The sequence below is a fragment of the Lepisma saccharinum genome, chromosome 18, assembly GCF_977018435.1.
Source record: "Lepisma saccharinum chromosome 18, izLepSacc3.1, whole genome shotgun sequence".
NCBI lineage: Eukaryota > Metazoa > Arthropoda > Insecta > Zygentoma > Lepismatidae > Lepisma > Lepisma saccharinum.
The window spans coordinates 48438247-48454383 of record NC_139246.1 but is presented as its reverse complement, the minus strand read 5'-3'; the positions used below and the strand labels follow the sequence as shown (position 1 = coordinate 48454383).

The window sequence follows — 16137 nt, the reverse complement described above, 5'->3', positions numbered from 1 at the left end:
GAGCGAGACACGGAAAACATTTCCAGCAGCATTTTACCACAACAGCCGCACAGATGGCGCACTTGAGAAGGTCGGTTTCTCCAGGCGGCGAATGTTTCCGGAATGCCCGCTCGCGTGGATTGGCCGCAGAAGGCATTGCCAGCAGCCGTCGAAAGCCTCTCCGCTCCTTCAACATCCAATAGCGCTCTCAAACGAGACGGCGAAAGAGACATTTCACCGTAGACATGTGCCGATCCGAGCGTACAACTCCAGAGAGTGAATTTTTCCTTGAAGAGGTTGACTAAGAAAAGTGGAGGGGGGGGACAGAGTAGTGGTAGGGGCACAGGTAGACAAACGATAGTGTGGAGGGAGAGAGAGTGGTTCGCTAAGGTCATAGCTATATCGGTATATATAAGGTGAATGGGAGTAATTATTTTCTGTTGTTTGTCCACTGTGTTAGAGGGAGCTTGCCAGAAGTCATGAGGGGGATTCCCATTTTTGTAAGTACAAAAAACCGACAAAAAAATAAGGACAGTGATTTTTCACGTAACAGTGACAGTTTTTGTGCGAATAATCAGTGCGTGAACAGTGAGTGTGTGTGCGTTCGCAAAGTGTTTCAGTTTTACCCGAGAGTGCAGACTAATGTTGGGCTATATATCACGATACCGACCGGGCAATATCAACTACACGATATTTTGACGATATATATCGTGGAGACGATATATCGTCACAATATTTTGGCTATGTATATCGTGTCGACGATATATAGTCATGATATTTTGGTGATTTATATCGTGGAGACTATATATCGCCGATATCACGATACGGAAAAAATATCGTATCGTCTGTGACGATATATCGCGATATCAAATTTCCGATATTGTCCATCTCTAGTGCTGACTTACCTTTGTGACCACGTGGGACTGTATCCAATACGTTTCGAAGGCTCTGGAAGCACGACTGGTTTGATGTGCCATCTCCTCTGCTACTCGCCCAACGATGCGATTACACGAACAAGTTTTTCGCCTCTTCTTGCCAGCGGGTGTAGTTCTTCTTCTTCAATCTGGTTCTACCCGTCACGGCACGGTCCACTGCATCTTCCAGTCCGGTCAGTGTTCTTTTTTTTTTTCCTCCATTGCAAATTCAGATGAAACAGAGAGCAAGAGTGATCAATGGCGATCAAACAAAAAAGAAGCGGAAAACACCAATTGATAATGCGGCAATTGGCAGAGAAATGTTGCCACCGGCTGTAACGGAACAAAGCCGTTTCTCTCTCTACTTTTTAACTCCACGCATGTAAAAGTGACGTCTTAAGTATCGCTTATGAGTGCTCGATTCCAATTCGAGCTCCCCTACACATGGCACTACGCAAGCACACACGCACTCGCAACACGCACTGTGTTCAAACTACTCCATTCTATCTTCTTTCTGTACAATATACGAGTATATGTCTTCCATAAAGGTCCTATACGGAAGTGTACCACTAAATGTTCCCCTTTGAATGACGAAATTCTAAGCTAGACTTGCAATATTGGAAGTGGTTCTGCTTCGCCAATGTCACTGTGACATTTTGGCTAATCACTGTGATGAGGATGAATGATGATTTTGTGAAGGGACACTTACAAGTGACCCGAACCCAGAATCTTCGGTGTTGAGGTTGTGAGACAAACCTCAACGAGGTCCGTCACCGAGATGGCAAATTCCAAAATGTAACAGAGGAAAATAATTCCATATGTTGAAAGATTCACAACACGTGCGTTTCTGGTCTCAAGAAAAATTTGCTAATTCATTTTAGGCTTCTTTAAATTCCAGAATTTTCACTCGTTGGATAATGTTTACGAATGCAATGTAACCAGGAATTGTGTAATTTTTGTTCAGAATAAGTTAACTGGAAGGGAAGAGATAGATGACAAATCATGCTAAACATCAGTTGCAACATAGACGTAATTTGGGACCTAACTTTTGATGGGGGGAGAGGGGGCAGAATTAAAAAAAAAATGTCAAGTCCATAAAAATATCATAATTTTCATAACTGTTACATTTGCACAATAAAATTACTCGTTACTTTGGTCCTGAGGTTCCAGGAGGTTAATAAAAGTACCATTAACTTTAAATTTTCAAAAACCAGAAAATGTTTTGAGGGGCAAGTGCCCCTCCTTGATCCCGCCACGTTACGCCTATGAGTTGCAATATAAGTTCAAAAGTCACAAAAACCAACCCACATGAACTTGATTTCACTCCATTAGTCCCAAGACTCCATGTGACAAAAAATTAGATATCTCGCTCACTAATAATCATTAAAACAAATAAGATAATCGGAGATAATTTTTAGACCCTCTGTTGACACGTATAATTGAATATCAAATAGAACACACAACTTCTTGCTGATAAATGAGGAAGAAACAAAGTTTTTTAAAAAACAAAACAATTGAATAACTTTAAATTCAACTTATGTACAGCTTCTAGTTTGAAGATTTTAGCAATAGATGTCTATGTAGAGCATTGGGACTAAATATTAAATCTGTACAGAATTATTGCCAAATATGATTCTAAATTTCCACCAAAAATAGCAAATAATATAGTCTGGTACAGCTTTGTACCATTTTGTTAATTCATTACAGAAAGTATTTTAAATTTGAAAATATTTTTCTTTGTACAAGGGAATCAAATGGAATTTTAGGAACAAATTAGAAGGAAGTTAAATTATGAAATGTACATAGAAACTGTCTACAATTATATCCTTCTTAACACTATGTAGCGTCATAAACGTAAAATTTAATTTTCAAATGTTCTCGAACATTATGATACGAAAGCAAGAAAAGTTTTTGAGGAGTAAATTTATTGGTATTGACAACAGCTTAAGGAATAGCACATTGACCATTGTATATAAGAATAACACAACATGTGAATCTCTTCAGTGGTATGACCAGGATTTTTGGTACTTTTTAGTAGTCTGTCCTCATTTTGCCATATCTTCCTGCCTTGATGTTAATAATAATATAGACGGGGCAAGTGAGAAGCTTCTTAATAACTGGTTTGGAATCAGAACACCAAAATTTAAGCCTGAAACTATCCCTTAAAAGCTTTTGATAGCTACATTTAAAGCTGATATAATAACGTGACTTTAACCACCACAGATTTTATCGAAACTTTGCTCCATTAGACAAAACCTTGTTAGCGTTCAAATGCTGATATTTACTGATAACACTGTGAAGTTGGTACATTAATATTGAGACCCTGGCTTTTGCCTTACCCAAAATTAACTTGCAGTTAAGTTCACAGATTGCACAATTTAACACATCGACACATAATAACTTCGAATATAGAACTATATTAACACATTTGTACAATCACCATGATAGCATTCACAGCGAATCTTAGATGTTCAATTTTTATCAACAACTTTTTGAACAAAAGAAATACGTATCAATGTTGCAAACGCTTTAAAATTGTTTTCACTAAATAAGTTTACAATAATTGTGAATGTTAATTTTTGGACAGTCACAACATGTTCTTTCTCTATACAGTGTGAAGCTCCTAAGAAACTGCATCGGTGAAAACTAACAAAGCTCTGGCGTCTGACTCTAGCTTGCAAACTTTTCGACTTCCCTCTGGTATTATCTTACAAATTTTTAGTGCTTATAGGGAATAGTCTTTGCGTCTACAGTTTCAATTCTGACTATAGAATGGACCATTGTATTAGGATCGGTCTGTCAAACATATCATTATTGCTAAATAGCTCGCCCATGCGTTCAATATGTGGAATACCCATTCCCCTTGGGAAAGAAAACGGTTCGATGTGCTTCGATTGAGAATCGAACGTGGGAGCGCAAGGGGGAAATGGCATTGGTCTTTCAACCAATGAGAGCGTCAAATAGAATAGGAGAAAGCACACCGCCAACCTACCCTTCCTGCGTAGGTGGTAGAGGCGTGTTCTGAAGTGTGTTAGATCGAAGTGGATACATGCCTAATGCTTTACGGACTCTGTAAATCAACGGAAACGTTATTCAAACACATTCCACGCCTTAGGGAAGAGTAACTTGATATATAGCATGGAGGATGGGCTTCAATTCTCAGACATCCATTATCGTCACTCTCTTTGGTTGAGTTTGGAGGTCAGTGCGTTAATGATGGACGATGGTGTCAGGTGACGATAAAGTATCACACGTACCCAAGGCACCGGAAATGCATTCTCACGGATTAATGGATGTGGGAAAATGTTTGCAACGGGAGAAATATGACCAAGAACAATTTGATGTACAACTACAGTACACCAGAAGCTATATAAAGGGTGACCAATATTAATAGTGATAAAATATATTGATTGAGAAGGTATATTTTAGGTAGTAAGCCCTTAAGTAGCGTAACTTGAAGAAATTTAGACTTAATACAATCACAAAGTTCGTCATGCTTGTTCGTCCCTTTTTTCTTAATTTTCATCATCTTTCTATCAGTTTTCGCAAATTGCGATTTAATTTCTTTGCAATAAGTAAACATGTACTTGTATTTTTCCTTATTTGACATGGATTTTCTGCGGCTTTTAACGACGAGATAGGGTTGATGAAGGTACACTTACAAAGAACACGTATTACCAGGCCGGGACTCGAATCTGGAACCTTCGGTTGCGAGATTGAAAGTCGACCGCTGATCGAACTCACAACCGAAGTGATGTAAACATTTACTTTTCTCCTATATATCACATGCAGAATGTATATTTTGGGGATAAAAATAAAATCATTTCTATTTGTAGTTTTGATTATTAAGATGACGTATTAAGAGACATCATAATGCAAAACGTTCATGTTTAACCTATACTTGGAACTTTGGTGACGCGAGGAGTTCCGGGTTCGAATCCCAGCCAGGCACGGGTGCTCTTTGTGAATGTCCTTTCACCAATGTCATCATAGCATCACTTATCCTCATCTTCGCGATTAGCCAAAACTGGAAGAAAAGTGAGGTAAAATATAGCAAATCAATTGACCTTTGGATACCTTGAGCCACGGTGGTTAGTCGGTAGGATTGCGGGAGACCCGCGTTCGATTCCCGGGGTGGGTAATCTGAGGTCGGAATTTTTGAGGCCTTGTCCCCGCATAAAGCGACTCTGGGGCTCACCCAGCCTCAAATCAATGGGTACCTGGGGGCAACCCTGGGCTAAAGGCGGCCGAGCGTGGCGCTGATCACATCAAAATGGCCAAGATCGAGAATATGTTGGGCCCTACCCCCACATACCCTAAATGTGCCTTAACAGGGAACTTTATATTTACCTTTAACCTTTGGATACCTAGCTTCGTAGACCTCCCGATGGTGAAGTGGTTGCGTCGTCGCCTTGTAATCATTGGATCCCGGGTTCGATACCCGTTGGAGGCACATAGTGGTTCGGATCCCACTTTAAACTGTAGGTCCAGTCCCATTTAGCTTTACTGTGCATAAAGTGGACTTAAAACACCATTTAATCAATCAATCAATACCTAGATTCGTAATGCGCTACGCTAACCATCAACCGAAGCGACATGATGCAGTCTGAGTGACACGAAAGTAATAGACATGTGCAGTTTGTCGTAATAGGAAGGGTTGCATTTATTTCTGTAGGTTCGTTTCCAAGTGCCAGGTGTATCCTGTCACTTTCTGAAAGCTCCTTGCGATATCCATGCGGTTTTACTTTTTCACTGTTGTCTTGAGAATGCTACAGTAACGATGCTAGGATAGTTGCAAGGCTTTGCATGAAAGACAATTCGTGAACCTAAGCGGCCCATCTCAGGGATCCACATTGACGTTCCTTCCTGTCAAGATGCTTTCACAACATACAGGTTCTCGTCATTTCAGCGATAAAAAAACTATCGAACCGTGCCAAATGGCTCTAACCTTGAAGATCTTTTTTCAAAAAATCACTCCCAATGCTCTTTCACAAGTGGCCACCTTTTAAGACAAAATCTCCGTTGCATCAATGTTCTGAAAAACATGTGATGGTCGAAACAGAATGATATAACCATCCTCTCTTAAAAACGCACACAAGTTATGGAAGCGTGTGACGTGCGTTGCGCAAGAGCGTCTGGCAGAGCAATTAGAATCCTCTGGAATCCAGGCACGTTCCAGGAGGCGTGTTACGCACTGAATTAGCATTGCTGATGGTTCAACGCGAGGACGAAGAATGGCCACATGGCCAAGAGTAGCGTCGAGAAGAAACCCTCTTTCGCCCGTCCGAACCGAATTTTGGATCTTTATTTTTTCAATAAACGATTAACTTATTGCGTGTGAGGATTTTCGCACGCACTGTTTCGAGCGTGCAAGTTTTGTAACAGACAATTTTTTTACTGCTGCCATGGATTATGCATGAGCTTTAAAAGGACGATAAAATATTTTTCCACGTCTACAGTCTCCTTGGGGACGCTTGACATGTGAGCGGAATTTGAGAGAGTTGTAAACCAGTGAAAGAAAAATCATTTAATTGAAAATTTGCAACTACTTCCTGATTCTGTGGAGACGCCTAGCGAGTTCGGTGAATTGTTAAGGCAACATGTTGGTACTTTCAAGGCCACTGGTTCTAGTCCGTTCCACCCGCGTACCTCTCCTAGATTTCCACCGGACGTCTCTGCCTTATCTCTGTAAAGATCAGAAGAAAAATGATTCTGTAATTTTGAGTGCAAGGAGGGTAGAATTTCTTTTTCTTGCCTGATTTGTGCGCTTGTCTTTGTTGTGAAGAGTACTTCTGTAGAACCTTACGCCCCCCACATTTCAAATATTTTGTGCATATACATTACGCTCAAAGATGAATTGAATGAATATTCGTAGCCTCGTCTAGTTCGGTACACTTGTTGACTCTGTCTTCACTCGCGCGTCTCGTTGGTTCCACGGTGCAACACCGACTCGTCTACTTCGTTGATTTGGTGCCTGGTGGTGTATTTGGTGTCTGCACCGTTTGCACTACGTTCTGGAGCGGTGTAGCGTGTGGTGTATCACCACGTGACACTTAAAGCAGCAGACATGCATTTGTTGAATCTTCTGAACTTCAACACATCCATTCGTCTACTTGGTTGAACGTAATTTCCTTGCACCAGCCCAGTGATGTTCCGTACACTATAAGTTTACGTCTACATGCGTTGTCTACACGTAATCTACGCGTAGATTACATTGGGTTGTAGTTTTTACATAGACTACGTAGACAATCTAAAGTGCATTATAATTAATTTTCAAGGGTTTCATGAAAGGAAAGTGACATTTTCAGCTATATTGGTTCCTAACGAAATAAAAAGAATCCTATTTACAACAAATTTATCTTCTCTTCTATTATCAACTATGGAAGAAGATAAATAGTATGAAAAAAAACAACAGATGGCAGTCGTGAGGCAAGAGTGGTATTTTCCCCATAAAACACTAGAATATTTCCTATATTAAGTTTCTTCCTAGGCGAGAAATTGTTCGAATTTGGAAGAAAGAGTATGAAAAGTTCTCCTCACACACCAGCAACTGATACGCAGTATAATTTTATTTTAATTTCACGACGCCCTTTCTAAGTTATCGCCTTTCGCCATGTTGTTTACATAGATTACGATATCTATGTGTATAAAATAGTCTATGTGTAGAATGTAGACTATCGTTGTTTACGCGTAGACGCCCGACCCTGTGGCCGAGTGGTTAGCACATCGCGCTGCGACGCCAAGGGTCCCGGGTTCGAATCCCGGTCGGGCTTGGTTGTTTGTGAATGTCCATTCATCATTTCATCACTCATCCCCATCTTCGCAAATTAGCCAAGAGGCACAAAACGCGAAGTAAAATAAACTAAATCAACTCAAATCAACTCAACTTTACGCGTAGACGCACATCACGACCAGCCTGACACCGGGATACACCTGCATTACACCTAGTGTCAAAAGGTGCAGCGAACTAAAAGGAGTTAATGTTTTTTGCGTCGGCACATACGACCATTTTGCATCCTCCAAAGTATATTGCCGACCTCCGTGGCAGAGTTGTTAGCACAACGCCAGGAGTACGGAGTTCGAATCCCGGCCTGGGCATAAGTGTTCTTTGTATCATCACTCATCATCATTTTCGCGATTAGCCAAAAGTGGCAGTAAAGAGAAGTAAAATAAACCAAATCAAATCAACCCTCCAAACTATACGAGGAAAAAATCTAAATCCCTACCTGAAAGTTAAAAATGGGGTGTAAAAAAATCCCTTGAGCCAAGTGCAAAGTTGTAAACGAACCTGCACAGAACATGCACAATACATACAAATGGCAGAGAGATATTAAACATTTCCACAGAGACAGTGTAATAGGCTCATGCTTCTCAAAAAGCATAAACATTACTTAAAATTATACCATCTCCTCCCATTCTTTGTGAGTGTCCCTCATTACTCATCCTTACCGCCGCGATTAGCCAAAAGTGACAGAAAAGTGACGTATTTTTTTAAAAAAAAATACAAAATGCGTTTGTGATCGACCAAAACTGATTACACTCCAAGTTATTACGAAGTTGTGGACATGACTCTATTCTGGCATCTAAATCTGGACTTCGACTAACATATTTCACGTCGGTTCTCGTGCAGGCACATTGCACAGCGGTGTGTGTCCCGATTGTCCTAAATATGGACTAAGGGGCGTATAGTAACTGAAATGTACACTGCAGTGTATTTAGTATCCTTAATTTCCTCAGTCAATAATTTACTTGACCTGAATCGAACCCAAGACCTCTGAATTGCTGAGCCACTTTTTATCCTCGTCGACTTCCAAATATTATCTCGTTCGCTTCCTATGGTCCCTACACAGGCACGTAGCCAAGAGAGGGCTAAGGGGGGCTCAACCCCCCAGAAATCCTACAAATATCTAATTTTAATAATGTATAGTGGTAATTAATTTTACTTCCTTAGCGGGATTAAACATCTTTTATAAAAAGTTGTAATATACTGATAAAATTCATTTTCAGGGCTTCTACCCCTCTTTTTTGCCTTTGGATTGGGGCTGATCATGAGGGATGACCCCTCCCCCCAGAAATGAAATCCTGGTTACGGGCCTGTTCAGCCCGTAATAGCACGCGTGGCTCATCCACGTGACGGTCTCCGTTTGATCACGAAGAAACTCATCTCATTAATTCTGCCCATACGCTCGCTCGATCATTACGAGACGAACAGTACCTTAGAAAAAAAGAGGTTTCCATTTGTTTGTCAGAGCATGTTTGCTACTGAAGAAAGTGTGCCAAGCAAAACGAGGAACGAAGTAACGACGATCATATTTTTCGGTTGGAAAACAGTTAACATTCTTCTTGGTTGTAATTGCAGTCAGTCAGCTCCGAAATGAGACTCCGCTGTGCAAGAAGCAGTTCCTTTTTTATCTCGGAGCATCTCAATGCATTGTCTAATGATGGCATTTTCTTATTCTGTGACAAGGACAAGCCCATTGGAGCGAACGAACAATTGCCGACAAATCTTTGAACTCTCAACTCCCTAGGCTGCCCGCACGCGTAACACAATTAGCATTTCAAATACTGTTAGGATAGGCACAGCACAAGCCTTATACGCAAGTCGCAGTAGCAATAATGACGTCACAATGTACAATCACTAATGTTTCTCTTCATCTTACCGTTACGGCTGTCGCCCTGTTATGCCCACATGATCATATATGCACACTCAATCCACTTTTGCTGCGTCCATTGCAGTAATTGAATGCTTAATATTAAGTTCTTCAAAATGTCCTTATCTTATCTACTGTATCAAATGGAATTGAAACAAAAAAAGCATAACTTCTGAGGTCCCGAGATCATTTTGTTGTATCTAAGTGCATCACTGGAGTCATTGCGCCTCCAACGAGTATCACTACGCCATCGGGGAGGCCGTCCTTCTGGTAAACATGAAAGTCATCACTGTAATATTTCGAACATGTGTATTTGAAAGTCTACATCAAAGTATTGTCGGTACAAAATGCTAGGCTCCTCCGCAATGAAATATACCCAAAGTAAATGCTGCCTGCATAAAAACTATTGTCACATTTACTTTCGAACTGACCTTTACAGAACATTATAACATATTGCAAATACAAATGCACATACTTTAAAAGTTTTTCGATACATGCAACTGTATATGAAAATTCATGTATGAAACACACATATATAAACTTCTTGCATATTGTAGAGCCAAGAATCACTAGTAAAATTTTATTTTACGTCTGTGTGTTGGGCGTATTGTCTGTCTTCTTAATAATATAACTTCCTGTTTTCTTCCGTCGCTGTTGTTTGTTCTCCACAGGAGATAAGACTTCTTTCTTCGTCTCGTGGAAACATTCAACTACTCTTCTTGAGCGAAAAACGACAACAATGTAATGGACAGTCTGTATAGATGATATTGTTGCCTTAGTCCAATTGTATCTTATCAAGTAGAGCGTGTTTCTTGCTGAGCATAAAAATATTATTAGGGAGTTTCAAGGTTGAAAAATTGAGATAGCATGGCGTAATCAACAGAAATGATGATCTGTAAGGAATGCAATTCTTCATTCCTTTATAAAACAAGACCGTGTGAAAGAATTCAGAACTGCAACTTTTACATTTAATGCATGCTAAATTGTATGAGTTGAAAGGAAAATAAGAAATATCTGTTTACATGTAAGAAAACTGAAGGAAAACTTGTAAAAAGGTAGTGTATCTCTGACTCACATTACAAAGATTCAACACTGGAACCACGTGTAATACGGTAAACATCCAAACGATAATCAAGCACATGCTATGCACGAGACAGCAAGTCATTGGCATTGGTTTCTAAGACACTAACGATTCACAGTTCTAACTTTGGAAAATATTTCGGAAGGGTGAAATATATGTGCATTACTACCTAAAAGCATATGGAAATGTCTTTGCACCATTGTGAGTGAACCAGTTCCTGATAGCTCCAACATACAATACACCTTCTACTGGTCATTAGCCATTTTGCGACACTGGCGATCCTGGTGGAACAGCGGCAAAGCAGCACAAGCCCACTTAGTGAGAAGAAAACTTCCAGAGTTCTCTTTATATTGATGCCTTGTCTGATTTTTCTATCAGTAACGTCATAATAACTGTGCAAATTTGCACCATTCATTTTGAATTACCCTGTATTATAAGTTCATAACTATCCGGGTCTTAATGATAACATTACAATCTAGTCGATCCAAATTAATAATGTTTCAATCACATCTGTATTTTGACCAGTCTCATCGCAGTATTCAAGATTTCGAATCAAGTATTCTAATGCGTGTTGAAAGTATTTTACATCTTCCTTCTGTACATTGAGAATTAGATACCATACAAGGAAATCTTTTTGTCGATTATCCTAAACAATACAAATTCAATCCACATCAACATATTTCGTGTTTAAAGCAAGTTGGTTATAGGAGGAGACACTGACGGAAAACTTCTATCCTTGGCTGTACATCAGCCACTGTAATTGTGACTAATGCTTACAAGGTTTTGAGTGAGCAGACTAGTTTAATTCTGATTTAGAACCAATGGCACAAACCCACCCAGACAGGTTGGAAGGAGCATTGTGTCGCTTTTGTTGAATAGCTGTTATTTAATCTGGAACCGAACCATGATTAGAGTGAGTCCTTCATTTAATTATACGCACAAAAGTAGGTTGAACAAAGAAAAAACAGATGCCCAAAGGGGAGACCTTGTAAGGAAGACTTCTGCAGAACTATCGAAGCCTTTCTAAGGTGTGGCTGGACTTTTGCCTTTCTTGTCAGTAAAGGAATTTTCAAAAATTTCTCTTGTTTCGAAGAACCGCTAAGATATTTAAAAAAAAAAAAAATCTTCTAGAGCATTGAAAAGAATTTTCGTCTGCTTTTGCTTTTCCTATTGTCTAGATATCAGAATGGTACAAACCCATCCACTATAAGTATATTTTATATCACAGATATTTAGACGACAGCAAAAGTAAACTATACGAAGATCACTTTGAATGCTCTACAATGAATTGTCGATAATGTGTTGGGAAGGTCGCCATAGTCCACTCAATAATATCACAAAAATCTTCTCGGTGGTTGATCCCTTGTGGAGTCAGGTATTCTACAGCTATCGACAATATGTACGCAAGAGCCTCCCCGAAGAGGAGTAGTGGTGAGGATGTCGGCTTTTATTCAAGGAGTTTCAGGTTAGATCCTTTAGCATTCATTAGCTCAGTTCGCTGCACTCTTTGACTCTCTCTGCACTCGCACTTCAAGTTGGTTACACGGTGCAACACCCACTCGTCTACTTTGTTGATTTGGTGTCAAGTAGTGTATTTGGTGTGTGCACCGTTTGCGCTACGTTCTGGAGCGGTGTAGCGTGTGGTGTATGATCACGTGGGGCGTGCTAACTAATCAAATGAACGTTTAAATAAGCGGACAGGCATTTGTTGAATCTTCTGAACTTGAACACCGCTATTCGTCTACTTGGTTCAACGTCATTTCCTTTCAGTGTATAGTGGGGTGTAACGGGTGCTTCTTACACGTAGTGCACCCAATAGTCAACCTCACTTCCACATAGTACATACACCCTGGACTGCAGACGCACGAGGCTCTGGCGACTGGCCCCATGGCCAGTATAATTCTGTGTCGTCCTGTGTTTTGTCCTTATTTGTGCTGAGCGCCCTTTTTAGCCTCAGCTTTTAACCAAGGTAAGGGAATTTTAGTTTTCAGACACGCTTTTATTTTTGTTATGATAAGGGGCTGGACCCCGTATAGTGTGACGGGTGCAAAATAGCCTCAGTGCTGACGCAGCCAAAAAAATTTAATTAAAAATTTAAAAGAAAACTACATATAGTGTCAAAAAGTCAGCGAAGTAGACAAGGCTAGTGAATGGAAGATCAAGCAGGGGAACAGAGAGAAAAGTAAAATTTAGTCAAAGTGAATGGCAACAGTGGAACATAAACGATGGCTAAGCAAATATTTAACGGTTTCTCTCACGTCCTAATGCATTAATAATTTTATTTACGGTTGAAAAAATGCTCAAAATTTATTATGAGTTTTTTTTTTAAAAAGATGTATCCTATACAGAAGAACTATTAAAGAAAAGAACACCAATAATCATCTTTGCCGCTGGAACGCAGTCTGATGCTGGAAAATTCTCAACAAATAGCCACTGAATAAAATCACTGGACCTCACATTCATACTACCTCCGCCAATAAAAAAATTCAATGCAAGGAATGTGTGTAGTAAACGCCGTCGCTACTGCCCGAGACGTGCGATTAATGATTCTAGCGCAAGGAAGTGGCGGTGAATAATGAGATGTTTCAAGTATGTGTCGCCCTGAACTTCTTGCCAAAGTCTCACCTTAGTATCACGTCGTACTGAATAGCTTGAAATTCGTTTATGACGGCAACTGAGGAAGACAAAAAGAAATGCAACGGATATGTCTTCGGAGTAGACGCTCTAATGGGATGTTGACACAGTCATGACGGTTATTACTGATTGAATTTATTCTGTATTCTGCAACTGTATTTATTCATGGATCAAGATGAAAAATTTATTGATTTATTTGTTTTATTTTACTTCGCTCTTCTGCTAATTGTGAAGATGAGGGTGGTGGTAAAGATGAGATGGATGAAATGGCGATCACAAACATATGAGATGGATGAAATGGCGATCACAAACATATGAGATGGATGAAATGGCGATCACAAACATATGAGATGGATGAAATGGCGATAACAACATATGAGATAGATGAAATGGCGATCACAAGCATATGAGATGGATGAAATGGCGATCACAAACATATGAGATGGATGAAATGGTGATAACAACATATGAGATAGATGAAATGGCGATCACAAACATATGAGATGGATGAAATGGCGATCACAAACATATGAGATGAATGAAATGGCGATCACAACCATATGAGATGGATGAAATGGCGATCACAAATATATGAGATGGATGAAATGGCGATCACAAATATATGAGATGGATGAAATGGCGATCACAAACATATGAGATGGATGGAATGGCGATCACAAACATATGAGATGGATGAAATGGCGATCACAAAAATATGAGATGGATGAAATGGCGATCACAAACATATATGGACGACACAACACGATCCCCACGGAGGATCATACTGGCCTTGAGCCAAGACGCCAGAGCCTTGCCAGTCTGCAAAATACAATAGGATGTATTACGTGGAAGCGAAGTTGACATGTGGGTGTCTTCGCTAAAAGTCACCCCTTACACCCCATGAAAAAATTATGTTAATTCAGATAATATGTGGATGCTAGTCCTTCTAACTTCAACTTCACGAAGGTTTACTTCTATTTTGTGAAGCAAGTATTGATAGAAGTATATTCAGTGGTCAGCAGCGTTTTTGTTGAAATTCAAGGAAATTGTCAATAAGAACATATTCACGCGTGCTGTTTAGAATAGGGAAAGACTAAATATATAACGTGAGTTAAACTTGAGACTTGTAAAACACAGAAGAATAGGACTGAGACCTTTGCCCTTGTAGCTACAGCCTGGTAGCTCCGCCCGGATTTAAGAAGCGATGTGTTAGGTTACCAATGGGGTTCAAGGACTCAAATTACTCACAGTAAGCCCAGATAGGGTATCTTATCTGCATGAACTGCAATGAATGCAGTACTGTGGAATCTCAAGAGTTATAACGATGCACAAAATGGAATTCCTGTGGCTGCCAACATCGCATCATTGCGATACGATCTGTAAAATTGAAACAAGAATTTTGAATGCCAACAAATATACTGGAATAAGAATGATCATTAATCTATCTTGCTCATAGGCATATCTGTTTCCTTGCTTTCAGACAGAACCTATAGAGCAGTTTTTACCTCTCCACCCGCTATTTACTTATTCTTTATTTGGGCCTCCTAATGAAGTAGAGGCAGTGTTGTCGCCTTGTAATGAAGGAGTCCTTGTGTCCGAGGACGGGGCCAAACATAATATATGTTCATTTTGGGTCATTGTAGACCAGAAAACGGTGGGTTTTGTTTGTTCTTTTTTTTTTTTTTTTTGCCTTTTCGTCGTTTTTGGCTTATTTATCCTTTTTTAGCCGTTTTATAGGTTTTAACGGCTCTTTTTTGCAACTTCACCTTCTTTCCACTACGTGTTTACTGCCCATTCCCAATTCGAATCATCTTCAGTTCATCACCTCTTAAACATCCTTTCTGTATAAAGAAATAAAAAAGAGATATAAATGTATTAATATTTGAACCATCCCTGAAACGAGACAAAAAAAAATTGGAATGAAAAAGATGCATTTCATTCATATAGTTTTTTCGCACTGTGTTCCATACCACCAGAATGTTGTATTTTTTATTCATTAAATATGTAATTAAAACTGAAGTTATTATTTAATTTGGATCACATTTATACGTCCCTTTTCCCGTTTTTAGGTCCTTTTTTGATATTTTTAGGTCTTTTATAGGTATTTTTTTTGGGAATTTAAAGGTCTTCAACTTCCGAGACCTACATATCACCATCTAACTAACTCACTCTAGCCTTCTTAAACCCAAGGTTAATGGCTGCAGCAACAAAAGCCTTCCATCTGTCCCTATCCTAAGAATGACGAATTCATTTTCTCTTATCCCTACCGATTTCCTTTAGGTCCATCTCAACGTCCCTCCATCTTCGTCTTGACCTTCCTACAGGTCTTATACCGTCAGGTTTACCAACAAGAATTCTGTAAACTCTTCTTTCCTCTTCCATTCGTGCCACATGGCCTGCCCACCTAAGTCTTCTTGATTTAATTTTTCCAATATTATCACCATCACCATGCTTTTTAAAGGTTTCCGAAATAAACGCCTCGTGCAATGTTGTCAGGAATGTGACAAACCGGATAGTGGTTCACGAGCAATAAAGTTTCATCTGAAAGCAAATTTCCAAATTGGAACATTGCTCGCAAATCCAGTTTTACCTCCTGGCCACGGAATAACAGACAGGCGAGCTTCCACTGTGGAAAAATCCCGAGGATGAGAATCGAAAGTGCAATGGAGACTGAAGGTTGAGAGATCCTGACACGCACCGAACCATTTACGGCATGCGATCATCAAACGTAAGGCCGATCAGCTCCTTCGCATTTATGACCACCTACTATAACATGTGGCCTATATCAACATGCTAACCTTCCACACCTGTTGCCATGGTACTATAAAACCCAAGAGTACCACACATTACGTAAACAGCCCGTAATCTCACGGTTATA

The 16137-nt window shown here is 39.8% G+C and overlaps 1 protein-coding gene and 1 long non-coding RNA gene across 3 annotated transcripts in view; one reads left to right on the top strand and one right to left on the bottom strand.

The window, feature by feature from the left end:
- The window catches only part of LOC146002562 (uncharacterized), a 503824-nt gene that overhangs the window by 430696 nt on the left and 56991 nt on the right, over positions 1–16137 (bottom strand). Inside the window, exon 1 of one of the 2 annotated variants that reach the window (XR_014443724.1) lies at positions 885–972. The exons of the other annotated variant lie outside the window; for it this stretch is intronic. This is a non-coding gene — a long non-coding RNA (uncharacterized LOC146002562). Of the gene's footprint in view, positions 1–884; positions 973–16137 lie in introns of those variants that run through there. 2 annotated transcript variants of the gene reach the window in all.
- Positions 332–16137, top strand: part of LOC146002561 (uncharacterized) — a 79395-nt gene continuing 63589 nt past the window's right edge. The window contains exon 1 of the mRNA XM_083140492.1: positions 332–479. Within this exon, the coding sequence (XP_082996618.1) occupies positions 459–479 (21 nt within the window). The 5' untranslated portion in view covers positions 332–458. The remainder of the gene's footprint in view (positions 480–16137) is intronic.